The sequence below is a fragment of the Lynx rufus genome, unplaced genomic scaffold (assembly GCF_022079265.1).
Source record: "Lynx rufus isolate CCGP_SWC_20201006 ecotype Redwood Valley unplaced genomic scaffold, mLynRuf1.p SCAF_13, whole genome shotgun sequence".
Lineage (NCBI taxonomy): Eukaryota > Metazoa > Chordata > Mammalia > Carnivora > Felidae > Lynx > Lynx rufus.
Genome location: NW_025814827.1, coordinates 14,348,933 through 14,366,801, shown reverse-complemented (window position 1 = coordinate 14,366,801; position 17,869 = coordinate 14,348,933). Strand labels below are relative to the sequence as shown.

General features: G+C 36.5%; 1 protein-coding gene across 1 annotated transcript in view; it reads right to left on the bottom strand.

Annotated features, from left to right (window-relative positions):
* VPS13C (vacuolar protein sorting 13 homolog C) overlaps positions 1 to 17,869 on the bottom strand; it is a 199,444-nt gene that overhangs the window by 33,574 nt on the left and 148,001 nt on the right. The window contains exons 57-65 of the mRNA XM_047075025.1: positions 17,235 to 17,356; positions 16,413 to 16,707; positions 14,764 to 15,153; positions 12,620 to 12,724; positions 11,764 to 11,928; positions 10,096 to 10,224; positions 9,692 to 9,825; positions 7,384 to 7,510; positions 1,334 to 1,569 (exon numbers count right to left, since the gene is read on the bottom strand). Coding sequence (XP_046930981.1) covers positions 1,334 to 1,569; positions 7,384 to 7,510; positions 9,692 to 9,825; positions 10,096 to 10,224; positions 11,764 to 11,928; positions 12,620 to 12,724; positions 14,764 to 15,153; positions 16,413 to 16,707; positions 17,235 to 17,356 — 1,703 coding nt within the window. The remainder of the gene's footprint in view (positions 1 to 1,333; positions 1,570 to 7,383; positions 7,511 to 9,691; positions 9,826 to 10,095; positions 10,225 to 11,763; positions 11,929 to 12,619; positions 12,725 to 14,763; positions 15,154 to 16,412; positions 16,708 to 17,234; positions 17,357 to 17,869) is intronic.

Below are 17,869 nucleotides of genomic sequence, written 5' to 3'. Positions count from 1 at the left end.
GATTTCCAGAGGTTCAGGGGATGAATAGGCAGAAAGAGAGAAAGGGATGAATAGGCAGTTACAGGAGATTTTTACAGTAGTGAAACTATTCTATACGACACTGTAATGATAGATATGTGTTACTCATTTGCCAAAACCCATAGAATTATAACACAAAGAGCAAACTCTAACTTAAACAATACCAACACTGGACTTTAAATAATAATAACAATAACAATAATAATAATAATAATGTATTAACATTAGTTTATCAATAGTAAAAAATGTACCACACTATTTCAAGATGTTAATAATAGGGGGAAAATGCAGGGTATACAGGAACTCTGTATAGTCAATTTTTCTGTACACCTAAAACTGTTCAAAAGAATAAAAGTCTATTGATTAAAATTACATAACTGATTTACTTTTCCTCAGTACATATCTCTATTGAATGTGTATTAAATGTATAGTGTATCATAACAAAGATAATCAAGTTCTTTTAGGTGAATTTTTAAAAGTCCTGATAAAGGCCAATCTGATACAATATAATAGCATATACAATATTAAAGTAAAAATAAGTTAATCCAAGAACAGCAGAGTGGAAAAACTGAATTTATACGACTTAAAAATGATTTTTATATTAGGTTAAAAATACTATACGATACTGAAATGTATAACCAAGAGAATACATTACTCAAACATATACAAATATAGTAATATTATATTAGTGGCATGTATACCATTTATAGAATCCTTTATCTGTCAGGTGTTGTGTAAAGTACATTATATACATGACCTCTTAATTTTTAATTAGTTTTTATTTTTACTTCACTAAACACATGATTATTGATAAGTGCTATGAGGGTTATACATGGTAACATGTTAACCATTCCACCCAACAGCCTCCAAGAAAAGAAGGAGTCTTTTACCAAAGTCAGTGCAATTAAAAAAAAAACAACTAAATAAATTCGAATATTTTTCCTATACAGATACAAGCAGAGTCAGAGAAAATAACTGGTTCCATCACTATTAAAAAGGTCTAAGTAACCGCCCATTAAAGATTACGTACCCACGTCAAAGACTGCCTTCTCTGTGAACATTTTTTCCCGTTTATCTGACCCATTGTTGTTGGCTTCCCTAACCCATGCCAGTACAGTAGGAGCAAAGACATTATCTTAGTCATCTTTCTATATTAGGGCATTTTCAACTAGCAGTGAAAAAAACTGTTCAAAAGTTATGCTGAAAGAATATATAGTATATCCAAATACAGAATATATTTATTCTCATTAAGCTTGATACTATGAGCTCAATGCTTCTGAAAGACTTCTGATGCCTTATCTTCCTTCTTCCCTACCTGGTTATCCCAATATATGAAACTTCCTGCTTGTTTTCATTGTTAACCAGGGAAAGCCCAAGACTGTGGAGAGAAAAGGTTATTTCATGATCGGCCTGCTCCATTTCTTCTGCCTGCAGTGCTTTGGAAACTAAGGCAACATCATCAGTGAAAAGCAACACTCGCTGACGCCCATCCAGGAATGATACCCAGTGTATCTGGATATTTGCATCATATGGAAACTGTCCACATTCATCCTAGGGAAAAATAGATTTAATATTAAACTCATAAGCAGCAAGTTGTCATTACATAAAGTTAAACTACAGTCACATTTAGAAAAGTTTGACAAGTATGTCTATAAATTGGAAAACCATCAAAATGACATAAAGTTAAAACCTATTTTAAAACATAACTCACTGACTTTTTCAAACAATAACAAACATTAATAGCGCTTAATTTTTTTTTGTACCCTAGGTTTGACTGCTCAAAGGGCACCTGGCAGGAACAAGGGTTTCCTACAATGGCACTGGTGCGATAAGCTGCTTACTTGTCTCCAAGATGGAGAACAGAATGGTTCCTATATTTATTAGAATAGTAACCTCAGATAAAACTAACCTACTTATTTTTATGTTTTAATAACTTATAACACTGCAAATATTTATAACAGTGATTATATAAATAGTGACTACATAAATAGTGATTATATAAATCACACTATTCAACAATAAAACTATGGTTTGTACTCATACTATTTCACAAAGCCTTCTTGGCTGAGGGTCTCACATGGCCCTTAAAAATATAAGATTTGATTTGGTCAGTGTTTTCAGAGACTTAAATAATTATTCCCCTTCATTCTGGACTTAATATAACAGTCATTTCAACAAGCGTGACAAGTACGTACTATGTGCTTTCCATCTCATGTTTTCTTGGAAAAAAATGCAAATGGATAAAGGATTTACCAAAAGCATAGGTATAGATGAGTTCTGTTGCTGTTTAAAATCAAGTACTTTTTAAAAACTCAACTATAGTTGACACAGGATGTTTCATTAGTTTTAAGCGTACAAAATAATGTTCAACAGCTTCTATACGTTATCCTATGTTCACCACAAGAATAGCTACTATCTGTCACCATCCAACACTACTGAAATACCAATGACTATATTCCCTATGCTGTACCTGTCAGCCCTGTGACTTACTCATTCCATAAATGGAAGTCTGTACCTCCCACTCCCCTTCACCCATTTCACCCACTGCTCCCTGCCTACCTCAACCTTTGGCAGGCACCAGTTTGTTCTCTATATTGATGGGTCTGTTTCTGTTTTTTTGTTTGTTTACTTTTTAATTAGGTTTATTTGTTTTTCAGAAAGAGAGCATGAGTGGGAGAGGGGCAGAGAGAGAAAGAGACAGAGAATCTAAGGCAGGCTCCAGGCTCTGAGCTGTCAGCACAGAGCCCAATGCAGGGCTTGAACCCAAGAACCATGAGATCATGACCTGAGCCGAAGTAGGACCAGTTCCTAGTGTTCTTTTAAGTGGGGGGCATCTAAGTGGCTCAGTAGTTAAGTGTCTGCTTCAGCTCAGGTCATGATCTCACTGTTCTGGAGATCCAGCCCTGATCTAGCCCAACACAGGGCTACAGGGCTGCAGAGCTGGATGGAGCCTGCTTGGGATTCTATCTCTCTCTCTGCCACTCCCCTGCTCATATGCACCTGAGTGTGTTCTCTCTCCCTCAAAATAAATAAACTTAAAAAAATTTTTAAAGATTTAAAAAAATCTTTCAGTGGACTCAAGCCAGGAGAGTTAAGAATAGGTAAATATGCAGGTATTATTTTATATAAAATAATTCTATATATAAAAATAACCTTATGTATATCCAAGATTTTATATACATATAAAATAATGCCTGGCAAATTTAGAACAATAATTCTTGGCAAATATACAACATATATTTTCAGCGTTTAAAACTACCTGTTATATCATTATATAATGGCATCATCCAAGCCAAATGACAGGATAAGGACAAGACATCTACTGATGTACACAGGCTATTTGCATATCTTGGCTACTATAAATACTGCCGCAATAAACAGGGGTGCATATACCTTTTCAAATTATTGTTTTATTTTCTTTGTGTAAATACCCAGAAGTGGAAAAATTGGATCCTGTGGTACTTCCATTTTTAGTTTTTTGAGGAACCTCCATACTGTTTTCCCAGTGGCTGCACTAATTTATATTCCCACCAACAGTGCATAAGTGTTCTTTTTTCTCCACATCCTTGCCAACATACTGCTTTTTAAAAATTTATTGCTTTTAACATAGGTCAAAGTAGCCTACTCAGTTTTTAAAATTCTAAAATGCAATCAAATTTTGCAAATGTTCCTTAAATACCTATTTAGAAGATGAATTCTCTCTGTAAAGTACAAAATTTGATATGTGTCTTGGTTCGATCTTAGTTATTATGGAAATACTCTCTAATCATATTTAGTTTTCATCTATTTGGTCTGTTAAGAATTAAATGAGGTGTGTTAAAATATCCTCTGGTAATTGTGTTTTGGTCGACTTCCAGCATTTTAAGTTTTATATTTTTGATATGATGTTATTCTTTGCATGAAAGTTTATGGCTATCATGCCTTTTTTGTCATAACATCATATTCTATTTAAAGGTTTCTGGTTTGAATTATAGTTGTTCAGAAATTAGTATCAACAACTTCACTTTCTTTTTACTTCTGTCTGCCTGCTGTATCTTTACTGCCTCTTTACGCTTGTAACTTACACTTCCTTAGCTTTCCCTCCCTTACTCTAAAGGTAAAATTTTCTTTATGTTCTTTTTCTCATTTTAAAATTCTTTTATCAATGATTTTAGATCTACAAATTGACAAGTTTTTTTTAAAAAAACAAAATCTTTAATCTATGTTTCTCTAATTAAAATTTAAGATTAAATGATGTATTTATAGAATGAGCAGAATATATTCTGCTTCCCTACTCTGCTTTCACTTCATTTTGTTGTCTCTTTTTATTTCACCATTCATTCTTCTATTTCATAGCTGCCATCACTTTATAACTTAACTGGGGATGTGAGGAAATTTTCTTGTGGTCCTCTTACAGTAAAAAATTTTTCAGAGGTATGACCTCTGATTCTACAAAATAATGCTACATTTTTCTCCCAAACTATTTTTTTTCATAAACCCCATGTTGTTCTTGTTGTTGTTGTTGTTTCCTGTTCATTCATACTTAATAAGGAAAGATCTGTTCAGACCTAAGGTTTAACCACTAATGTGTAGATTTCCTTTGAACTCCCTCTTCACGTCCACTGGGGCCTGAGCAGATCTCCCTTCCCAAATGAACCTAGCAGACCCAGGAATGAGCAAGTGCCTTGCTTCCAACTCAATTTCCAGAATCTGGCAGATTATGTGCTATTTTTCCTACGGCCTGGTTCTCTAACACCAAACAGAAGAGAAACATTAAAAACTACAATCCCTGTATACACCATTCCCAGATGCTTTCTGAATGTGCCTCAGTATACAAACCTGAATATCCTCCTCCAGAAGGTCCTTCCCATGTTCTCTCTAGTGTCCATACACTACGTTGCGGCATTGCAGTTGCTGAGCAGCATTAAATGTGAGGAGAGGGGAAGTAATACCAGCAAAGCACAGAAACCTCTGGCAAAGCTCCCATGCCTCTGAGCCAGGGAGCTAAGAGTATCAGGGAAGTGAAGCCTCGGTACCACTCATAAACCTTTTGTTTCGCTCTTATAAAAAGTAAAGCACAAGCAACCAGTAGAGCTCCATCAAATTGTCATGATGGAAATTATTGCAAGAATCTAGTAACAGAGGAACTATCATTCTGATTTTTCAAAAGTGGGTAAGTCTTTATCTCTTTTGTGGGTATTTCAGAGGAATTATGGGAGAGAATAATCCAGTCACTGTTGGCCAATTACCATTTTAAAGCAAAAGTCAAGAAACCTTTTTTAACAAATGGCATTATCAGACAAAAGAGTAGGACACTGTTATGAACTTTTCATGATAGAACATATTACTACAGAAACTAGATGATCTATATCATTAATGCAGGAGCCAATTCCTACATTAGAGAAAGGCTGGTATATGAATTCTTAAGAGCTTCCCAAAGTCTAAGACTCTCAGAATAACATATATGATTAAATTAGTTGCCTAAATACTGTTTCAATAAATATTTCATTAAATTTTTCATATGGGATAATTTGCATACTGTCAGATTCCTATGGCCTTGGGGTGACTCGGTGGCTCAGTCAGTTAGGTGTCCCACTCTTGATTTCAGCTCAGGTCATGAGCTCACAGTTGTGAGAATGAGCCCAACGTTAGGCTCCATGCTGAGTGTGGAGCCTGGTTGGGACTCTCTCTCTCCTTATCTCTCTGCCCCTCCCTGGCTCACTCTCTCTCAAAATAAATATACATTAAAAAATAAGACTAAAAAAAAAAACATGGCCTTGATTGGGAAAACATGCCTAAAAACTTCATAGCCAACAGTGGTAAGCATATGTTCAAAATGAAATTGTTTTCACCTAGCTTTAAAGTTGCTTTCTTTTTTTTTTTTTTTAACGTTTATTTATTTTTGAGACAGAGAGAGACAGAGCATGAACAGGGGAGGGGCAGAGAGAGAGGGAGACACAGAATCTGAAACAGGCTCCGGGCTCTGAGCTGTCAGCACAGAGCCCGACGCGGGGCTAGAACTCACGGATCGCGAGATCATGACCCGAGCCGATGTCGGACGCTTAACCGACCAAGCCACCCAGGCGCCCCGTAAAGTTGCTTTCTTTAAAGCTTAAATGTATATTATTAACTGAAAGAAACCAATTTGAGAAAGGTTAAATGTATATTATTAACTGAAGGAAACTAATACTATATCATTCCAACTATATTACATTCTGGAAAAGGCAAAACTATGGACACAATAAAGTGATGAGTGGTTGCCAGGTGGGAAGGCTGAGTGGACTGGAAGGCCACAGCAGATTTTTAGGGCAGAGAAAATACTCTATATGATAGTATAATAATGGATATATGTCATCACATAATTGTTCAAACCCACAGAATGTACAAGAGAGAACCGTAACATAAACTAAGGACTCTGAATGATTATGGTATGTCAGTGTAAATTCATTTTTGGTAAATTATCAACTATTTTGATGAGTGATGTTGATAAAGGGTGAGGCTCTGTATGTGTGGAGTCAGGGTATATGGAAAGTATATGTATATCTCTCTCACTGTTGTAAAATTAAAACTGCTCTAAAAAATAAAGTCTTAAAAATTTTTTTAAAATAAAGTTGCTTTTGGGGCGCCTGGGTGGCGCAGTCGGTTAAGCGTCCGACTTCAGCCAGGTCACGATCTCACGGTCCGTGAGTTCGAGCCCCGCGTCAGGCTCTGGGCTGACGGCTCGGAGCCTGGAGCCTGTTTCCGATTCTGTGTCTCCCTCTCTCTCTGCCCCTCCCCCGTTCATGCTCTGTCTCTCTCTGTCCCAAAAATAAATAAAAAATGTTGAAAAAAAAATTAAAAAATAAATAAATAAATAAATAAAATAAAGTTGCTTTCTTTAAATAATAAAAAAAAAAAAAGGCATATTAGAGGGTACTTGAATGGTCTTTACCGGGCAAGATGAAGCAGGGCTATTTTTTACATTGTAAACACATTATTTTGACTAATCTAAAATATTGGTATGAACTACTTGCAATCTAAAGTCCAAAAGCAACTTATTTTGATAACGCTTCCAGGGGCGCCTGGGTGGCTCAGTCCGACTTCGACTCAGGGCATGATCTCACTGTTTGTGGGCTTGAGCCCCGTGATGGGCTCTGTGCTGACAGCTCGGAGCCTGGGCCCTGCCTCAGATTCTGTGTCTTCCTCTCACTCTGCTCCTCCCCCACTCATGCTCTGTGTCTCTCTCTCAAAAATAAATAAACATTAAAAAAAAATTTTTTTTAAGAAGGAAAATACTTCCATCTGATCTTTCATTCAGTAAGGACAAAGAGGACCGTGTGAAGCTAGCTTGCCTGCTTCCTTTGCCATCAGGCAGCTCATACAGCACCCATTCACATCAAATGATACCTTTAACAGACTGTGCTCCCCAGTATTTGCTGCATACGTCCATGTAAGCTGTCTGGTACCAGTAGGATCCGCCCAGGCAAAAAGTCGAGCTTGTCCTGGCAGCAAGTGCACTTCTTCCTGTGAGCCACTGAAACACAATGGCCAGAGGGAAGATTAAAATATCCAAGCCTTGAGATACCCAGACCTGTGGTTTACAGAGAGGGGACTGGCAGAAAAATCTTACAAAATTGCCTTTGTTAATCAACAGAACCCTGCCTAACAATAAGTACCCTAAAATGTCCAACAAACTAATGGTTTTAAAGCTTGAGGGAATGGAATTTGCCTTTCTGAAGCTGCAGTACCCTCCAAATTGATCGAGGCAATATAACAGCAATGGAATTCATTAAGGTAGACAGATTGGTACATCCGAGTCCACCTGTAGAAAAAAGCTATAAATAGTAAGTACTTTGGCAGCAGCAGAACTCCACTCAGTGCTTAAATTTAAGTTTTTTAATCACACACAATTAGATAACAAACATGAGTCTCAGGAAAAAAGAAATTAGGTCCATACTGTTGCTACTCAAAGTGATCTGTGGATAAGCAGCATCAACATCACCTGGAGCTTCCTGAAAGTGCAAAATCCTGGGCCCCACCTAAAACCTACTAAATCAGAATCTGTACTTTAACAATGTTTAAGAAGTGTTAGTCCATATCACAAAAAACTTTCCAGAGAACTAAAAAGAAAAAAAAAAATTAACCCAATTAGGTTTCAATCCCATTCTGTGCTTTTAGATCTCTCAAGTGAGGGGTGGGAGTGAGTAGCTCAGTAGTTAAGGGTCAGGTTCTTGGTTTTAGTTCAGGTCATGATCTCACTGTTCTGGAGATCCAACCCTGATCCAGCCCTGCACAGGGCTGTAGAGCTCAATGGAGCCTGCTTGGGATTCTCTCTTTCTCTCTCTCTCTCTCTGCCCCTCTCCTGCTTGTGTGCACATGCATGTGTTTAAAAATTTTTTTTTTTAATTAAAAAAGTTCTCTCAGTGGATTCAAGCCAGAAGACTTAAAAATAGGTAAATCTGGGGCGCCTGGGTGGCTCAGTCGGTTAAGCATCCGACTTCAGCTCAGGTCATGATCTCGCGGTTCGTGAGTTCGAGCCCTGTGTCGGGCTCTGGGCTGATGGCTCAGAGCCTGGAGCCTGCTTCCGATTCTGTGTCTCCCTCTCTCTCTGCCCCTCCCCCGTTCATGCTCTGTCTCTCTCTGTCCCCAAAATAAATAAATGTTAAAAAAAAAATTAAAAAAAAAAGGTAAATCTGGGGGTGCTTGGGTGGCTCAGTCGGTTAAGCATCAGCTCAGGTCATGATCTCACAGTTCATGACTTCAAGCCCTGCTTTGGACTCTGTGCTGATAGCTCAGAGCCTGGAGCCTGCTTCAGATTTTGTGTCTCCCTGTCTCTCTGCCCCTGCCCTGCTGACTCTCTGTCTCTCTCAAAAAGTGAATAAACATTAAAAAAAATATATATTAAAAAAAAGAATATGTAAATCTGCAAGGCATTATTTTATATAAAATAATTCTCTATATAAAAATAACCTTATGTATATACAAGATTTTATACATATATAAAATAATGCCTTGCAGATTTATAGCAATAATTCCTGACAAATATACAACATACATCGTCAAGGTGTAAAACTATCTGTTATATCATATAACGGCATCATCCAAACCAAATGACAGGACAAGCAAGAACAACAAAATTCCTATCATCCCACACTTATATTCAACACCACTATCTACTTATTGTCCTCTCATTTAATCTACCACCTCTATTGGGAACAAAAGCAAACAAACAACAACAACAAAGCATTACCAGATTACAAAAGAATAATAATGCTCAAAGAGGTTCACAGTTCCTCATATGCAATTCTGAAATTGTAAAAGCTCTTATCAGTTTGGTGTCAAAAGTCATTTGGCTAAAAAAATGGCTCTGAATTGATGCGAGACTATTAATTTTTATTTATCCCACTTGGTATGAATATTTATAAGTTTTGCTGCAGGAATATTTTTTTTAATACGAAATTTATTGTCAAATTGGTTTCCATACAACACCCATTGCTCATCCCAACAGGTGCAGGAATATTAATGTATTGGACTACAGAGAACTGCTCCACACCTGCTGGGGGTATTATAATAAACAGCATGTGTTCCACATTACCTTTCTAAAATCAGAAAACGTGTGGAATGTGAAACTCATCTACACTCCAAGTGTTTCCCAGAAAAGACTGTGGGCCAGTAAAAAGCAAACGAGATTTTCCATGTAGCTTTTTTTTCATACCTCTGTTTGTAGGTGAGGACGTCCTGTGGTGTGTGGTTTATTATTAGAGCAGGCGCAGATCCTTCATGGTAATCAGAAAACGTTATGACAGTTGAATGTTCAGCAGTGTTTACATCCACCAAGATACCTCCATTCTATTGCAGAAAAAAAACTTGTTTGAAGTATTGGTTTAACTTGCAGTGACATTTGGAATTGCAGTCAGTTACGGAGACACAAAAAGGTTGTGTTCTTATATTCTTAATGAAGAGCACACTGGCTCTCTGATCTCTTACAAATACATGTACAGCATGAGATATATATTAGCACCTTCACATAATTACCAGATTTTATAGCATCTTCAATAAAATATTTTAAAGCAAATTTTCAAAACCAAAGATGTTTTATTATAAAACATGAAAACATACCAGCTCTTCCAAGCTCAATAAAGTGCCATTATCCTGTCGGTTATAAAAAAACGGTTTGGAGGAACCTTCACAGCCCACCACTCTCACACAAAGTTTGCCCGACAAATTTTCAGGCCAAAAGGGAAGGCACTAAAAATACAAAAGTTAGTATCAGTCTTAAAACAGTACTGTGGTATCAATAAGATAATGGCTACTTAAGTTTTTAATTCTAAGTCTGACCATGATACAATTATTACTACGTTTGTTTCTTAAAATATTTCCTATCTCATGTTAAAGTTATTGACAATATAAGGACTATTTATGAAACCAAAGAAACTCCATCAGAAGAATACAGATTTAGTAGTCTTCATGTACTTATGAAAAAATTACAAATGAGAAACTAAAGAGTTTACTGATTAAGAATGACTCAAGTATCTTGAATATTTAAAACCTATAATCTTAATAACATTTGCTTTTGTGCATACTCCATTTTAATTGCTTAATGCACTATGAATTCTTTCATAGCATATCTTTTCCTAGATAAACTAGAAACACAATTGAAGGCAGTGAAAAGAACACCACCGACCTCGTTGGAAGTCCTGACATTATCTTCGTGTTTGATCTTAATAAAATTATATACCTCAATGAGCCTTATCTGTGAAACTGAGGTTTTAGTTCCTAATATAATACGAAGTGCCCTTCTGTTATAGAGCAATAAGTGAATTCCATTTCTGAATAAAAATGATACTGTTATCAAACCCCCATCAATGATAATGAGCATTTATTTGTTGCCAAGTCTACAGAAATCATTCTAAGTGACTTGGAAAGCCCATGTCTCTCAGAGCTCTAAATTTGTTTGCACTATAACTAGAATCCTTCCTCTTAAGCTTCGTGCTAAGTTTTTAAAAATATACATAATTTTGTTTTTGAGACATACAGAAGAATGGTTCTATCCTTAAGGTCAACTGGTTTGGTTGAAAACTCACACAAATTCAAGCACTAATGCTCATCTTTGCACCTGTCCTCTTCTACACTCTTTCCCTCACTCTGTTCATCTCCTAAAATCTTATTGAGCCTGTGAAGTTTAGTTTAACTCTCACCTCTTCTATGAAACATTCCTTTTGCTCTTGGCCACAATGATCGTGACTTCCAAAGACTTCACCAATCTTAGAAAAGTATGAGATTTTAACTTCCTTCTTGGTAAAGTGAGGGGGTCGAATTTTAGCAGAATTTTCAAGGAAACTTGAAATTTTACAGAAATTCTACAACCACCTATAACTTAGCATACACAATCTTTTTTTCCAAATGTGAATTTATATGAGTCTTAAGCCCTCCAACAGCATTATATACTTCTTGAACACAGAGGCACTAACCTGACTATTGAGACAATTCATAGTACGTCATCTTAATGTACTTTTCACAGTACACATCCATGTTCTATACATACAGGAAGAACTACAGCCTGAGTGTCAACCCTCTAGACTGGCTAGTGATAAATATTACCAGTAATTTTCTTCTTCTTTTTTTAAACATGTGTTTATGAAAAAAAAGTCAAAGCTGGCTGTCATGTTTTAATACACAAATACTGTAGCAAAGTGAGGGTAACACAAAAGTATATGCAATTCTTATTTATCTGTCTATATCTATTTGTACATTTCAGGAGCCAGTCATAGTGAAGGAAAACTTTACCTCTGAAGAAGCAATATAGTTCCACTTATTAGTTGGCATTGAGCCATCAGATGCAATTTCACCAACTTCTAGTTCTAATGACGACTTGTTTGCAATGGTACAAAAGGGAGTCAGGGTAACTATTCGTGTAAGATTAAAACTGCTCATTTTGATGCTAACACCAACCTGTGTAAAGGAACAAACTTCTTTGAAATGATACACACACCCCATTCACATAAAGATTTCTTAAGATATTTTAAAATAACGCCTGTAAATAAAGTAACTACTAAGCCATATTCAACTACTGATTATCTTCTCACTAAGAAAAATATTTGGTTCCTTAGTTTGGCTCCGTCAGAAATCAATTCAAGAAATATCAAACGGTAATTTAACTAATGATGACTGTTATAACATATTTAGTTTAGCTGTATTCTTTATTTTTTTAACATTCCAAACATAAATTGTTTTATAATTAGTGTAGAGGCTCAAGTTTTGCTGCTTTATCATCTCTCTGTTAATAAATTAAGATAAAAGTTTCAAAGTGGCAATTACAACACGTCAACTGACCTCAGGTTACTCAAATTTTCAGTCAAATCTAAGATTTAAGAAACATCTGGCAGGGAGTAGTGTGGAATGAGGATTCTTGTATACTCTGAATATTTACAAGTTGCTGACGTGGATGGATTCAACTCACTTCTTAAACTTTGATAAACGTAGGTCTTGTCCTGATACTAGTAGCCAAAGAAATTTATAGAGATAACAGTCCTGTACATAATACTTTGAATTCAAATTTCTGTACCCCTTAGAACCTAGCTGGTTAACAGAGCTGAAGAAAATGTGAACGAAGTCAAGGGTGAATAAGCAAGCAAAATCTTACCAGGTATTCCATACTGTTGGCAGGACACTTCACACATCCATAACTTCCCACTGTATCCAATGAAAAACCATTGGACCAGGCGCTAGTAGAAATTTTTAATTGTACCTACAACAGAGAACACATAACCATCATATAAGAAACCTAAAACACTACATTAATTTTATTTGAGGGAAAGATACTATTCTATTAGAAATTTAATGGGGCGCCTGGGTGGCGCAGTCGGTTAAGCGTCCGACTTCAGCCAGGTCACGATCTCGCGGTCCGGGAGTTCGAGCCCCGCGTCGGGCTCTGGGCGGATGGCTCAGAGCCTGGAGCCTGTTTCCGATTCTGTGTCTCCCTCTCTCTCTGCCCCTCCCCCGTTCATGCTCTGTCTCTCTCTCTGTCCCAAAAATAAACGTTGAAAAAAAAAATTAAAAAAAAAAAAAAAAAAAAGAAATTTATTTAGTATCATAGGACACAGAAAAAAATAATCAAAGCCATACTGCCAATGGGTCAGAGAACCACAGATATTCTAGAGGCCAATAAAATAAATGCAGAGCTCTGATCTTCCCATTCATCTATGCAATGAGTTTAGTGAATTTAAAGATGTATGCCAATGAGACCCTCTGTTGTTTAAAAAGAAAAGCTTAACATAAAATAATATTTTCCAGTGTTAGACTTAAGATAATGAGCCAACAAGTTCTTAAAAGTTTTAAAACATAAAGAATTTATGCCTTTAACATTACTTATCAAATGCTAAATGAAAGGCATCATGGTCAGCAGAATGGAAGACAGCAGGACACAGTTCCTGTCTTCAGTGAGCTCCAACTAAACAGGGAGATGGGAAACACATACTAATAATTATGATACAAGAATGAATGAGATTAAGAGCTACCTGAGTAGTACAAAATGCTACCAAGGTGAGACGGTAAAAAGTTTACTTCTGGCTATGAGATTTAGATAAAGTTTTATAGAAGAGATCTAACTGCTCTCCTCCATTGAGATTATAAAAAACCTGAGGACAACCACAGGTAAGACACATAAACAGGTAAATAAATGCTATGGATTAATCAACTTTAAGACAATGGTTCTTGAAATGTGGTCCCTGGACCAGCACTGTCAGCATCACCTGGGAATCTGTTATAAATGCAATGTTCAGACCCTACCCAGACCTACTGAATCAAACGTCAGGGGTACAACCCAGAAATGTATTTTAGAAAGCCCTCTAGGTGATTCTAACATGCTCTGAAATTTGAGAACCAATGCTCTAAGAGAACAAGGTTGTACTATCTAGCTCTACTTTAGACAGTTAGAAATCCTTCACACATGTTAGGCCTGAGCACAATGACAGCCAAAAGATAAACAGCAGGGAACCAGAAAAGATGTGGCAGGCGGGAAAAAGCATAGGGAAAGAGACATTTTAGGCAGAAACTGTAACACAAAGGCCTAGCAGTGAGCACTTAGGATAATGTGTGAGAAGCAATTCCATGATAGAAGTCTACAAAGGAATGAAGGGACCAGAGCAGAAAAGACCAGGCTTAGGCACTAGGTTTCTCTCTCAAAGGCTTGGTTTTAGGGCATACATAGAAGGGCTCAGTTAATATAAGCTAAATCCAACTGTTCCACCTTTTGAAATGCCATTACTGGTAAAGTGCATAAAGTCAAGCTTTCTACCTGACACTACTAAAATAACAGAAGTAATTTTTTTCCAATGTTTATTTATTTTGGAGAGAGAGAGAGAGAGAGAGAGAGAGAGGGCAAGCGCACAAGTGGAGGGGGGGAGGGGCAGAGAGAGAGGGAGACACAGAATCTGAAGCAGGCTCCAGGTTCCGAGCTGTCAGCACAGAGCCCGACACAGGGCTTGAACTCATGAACTGTGAGATCACGACCTGAGCCGAATTCAAATGCTTAACGGAGCCACCATGGTGCCCCAGAACAGAAGCAATTCTAAAGGCAATGGAGAAAAGGGCAATTCAGCCTTGGGAAACTCTTGTTAATGCTAACATCCCACTTGACTATGCATTCCTTAAAAGTCTCCTTGGACTTCATTCATACCAATGGCACTTAGCAAACTGGTAAGCATGGATTGAGGGAAGGCTAATGACTCAAAAATTTCCAAACTAGGAATTTATCTATTTTAACTTGTTATATCAACCAAAACACACCTTATTTTTACTAAAAATATTCTTCTTCTTGAAAGAGAATAAAATAATATCTCTGAAATCAGCTGGATGTTTCACGTGAATATCTTCTGCACGATACTGGAGAACCCGAGAAGTCTTGTTGATTAGCCAATAGGGACTAAAAACAGACAGCACCATCCGGCTGCCAATTCGTCTGACATGTACTGACAAGTCAACTGTCATCATTTCTGCAGAGTCAGGAGAAAAACACACAAGGAAGAATTCGGGAAGCGTATCACATATACGGAAATGTCCGTTCCAGTTTCTGCCCTGGTATTTCATCAGAACTAATTCCATTACTTCTCCACTGATTCTCGAATGGAGAACATCAGCAACACTGCCTTCTGCCAGCTCATGAGTTTCTGCTGTTCCCTAAAAACAAACAAAAACTAAATTTACTTAGTGATATTTTAAAAACTCTGTGGTAACAACATCCATATTTTATGCAAATGCTAATAAATAACGTACCACATTCAGATTAACTGACAAGACTTCAGTGGAGTCCCAGGCTTACATATTATGAATGTTCAATAACCACTAAGGACTACAAAGAAAAATATTATATCACAGCCAAAGGGAGAAACTGTCATTTGGCTATTAGTAAGTCAATGGCCACAGATTTTGAAAAAATAAAGAAATAAATAAAGTCAGATCTAGGCCTAGGATCCAAGGATGGATTGAGGAATGCTGGCTGTTGTCTGTGTCATTAATGCGCCACTTAACCACCTGGCTTCAGCTTCACCCTCTGTTCAAATGCTATGCCTCGTGGTTCCCATATAAATAAAAGAAGGAAAGTGAGAGCAAGCTTCTGACAAACTATCTAAGGGATGTGGAATTGTTTTTAGAATGATTAATAGCCACATAATAAATCAGGCTTCCTTTTTGAAAGCTTCTTTTACATAAATACTTTCTAGTTCATTTAATTCATTTTAGCCTTTACAAACTGAGGGGTGGCTCATTGTCAGATAAAGAAAAGAAATAATTTAAGCTCCAACACTTTCCAGACTTTTGTATTTTAAAATGTTGTGGAATGTAGAATCTAAAAATATTTATCACATGTCATTACTAAAAATGTTGCCCATTATTTATCAGACAGACTAATTATTTTAAGTTCAAGAGAAACCCGGATCGAATAAGACTATTAACTTTACAATAAAAACTTTAACTTTAGAATAAAGTAAGATGAGTGCTTCCTCACTGGCTTTTTTCTATCCATAAGCTAATGGAAGAGATTAATATGGTTCTTATTTCATAGCAGATACAGCAGAGCTCAGTGGAAGGGAGCAAGAAGCCAAATTACCTAGGTTCAAATCCCAGCTCTACAACTTATTAGCTGTGGGATCTTGGGCCTGTCACTTAATTCCTATGTGACTCAGTTTGTTCCTCTGTAAAATGGGTCTAATAATAGTACCTACACCAGAAGGTTACTGCAAGGATTAAATGTGTTAATACAGGTAAAGCACACAGTATAGTGTATGCCATATACTAAATGCTGTATCGGTTTTTGCTATTATTAATATTGTTAAAGCATTACAAATATGCTACGTAAAAATACCTCAACTAAAAACATAGTGAAAAAACTAGAATTCACTCTGCAATAATAAAGGTCAAACAAAATACAAGAGACATACCTCAAGTAAATATCTTAGAGAGTATGGGAGAAGGTTCCGCAAAGTGAGGGTAGGATAAAGATGGATAATGTAAGCTGGATCCCAATCTTCCTCGTGGCTACATATATAGCTTAGTTCATCAGGCAGAGCAACTGTATTGACAATGAGAGGTAAGAAGTTGACTTCTACTGATGGACACTGAAGCATGCATCTGACTTCCCTGCTCCTGTGAAGTTCTTCCTTCCAAGAAATGTAAGTGGTGGATTCTTTGTACCGATTCTCTAAGATACCAGCTGGCTGAATAAATAATTGACATCTAGAGAAAAAAGAAACAGAGTTGGGGAAAAAAGCTTTTATCAAGAACTTAAGAATCTCATTAAATCTTCTTGGTAACTCTACAAGGTAAATACTTATTCCTATTTTTACAGAGGAGGAAAACAAGGCTACGAAAGGTACGAAACCCGCCCAAAGTCACATAGCTAACTCAGGGAGGAACTTTCTGGGAAAAAAACAAAAACAAAAACAAAAACAAAACGCTGTGTAAGCAATGACAAGTCAAAAAAAAATAGTCATTTCAATTATAAAGGCAACCTAGTAAAAATAAATTTCAGAAAGTGCTAAAACATCAACTATACAGTAAGAAATTTTTCATCTGGTAAATCAATGATTACATAAATGTATTTCTCTAGATGTCTTAAAACTGGCTTTTACACATCTTTAGATAATAAAAATATAAGGTTTTTTCCTGGAATATAGATCCCAATTAATATTTTAAAATATATAGTATGAACCTTTTAAAACTTTGTATTAGTTTCCAAGCATTAGTTTCAAGGAAATAGGTACCTATATGAATCTAAAGGAACATGGAACTCCTCTTCAGGGCTGGCTACTCCAATGGGCTCCAGCAGCTTAACATTCTTAACAGATTTATAGATAATGAATGCAATAGAGAAATGATTTTTAATCTGTTGGATAAAAAAGACATACAAGTTGTTTAAAAAGATAACACATGGCCAAAAGAAAAATGTGAGGTGCACACAGTTACTTTTAGATCTAAAAGTTTCAAGCCCAGTGTTAGAAGATATTTTACGGATAATTGAAAAATTTTAGGATATTTAAGTGCTTTACACGAGAAACTTGATGTTTAAGTGGCAGTGGAAAAGTTCTGAGAGTCACACGTTCTACACTGATGTTCACTGTTGTGTATAATATGTATTACTCTTTGGAGTTCAGCCATAATATTTTCCCCATTACAACCTCTTTTCAATGCACCATGTGAAAACAGAAAAGGATAGCAAAGGAAATATAAGGAAAAGGACTACAACTCTCTTTCCTGGACTATAAGGTGGTATAGGCTAGAGCTAACAGCAAACTGAGAGAGAACAATGGCCAAAAGTTGAAATCCTTTAATTTTTTTATCTGATGTTCTAAGTAGGAAGAAATGTTCTTTTGATGACCACATAATGAAACCTGTAATA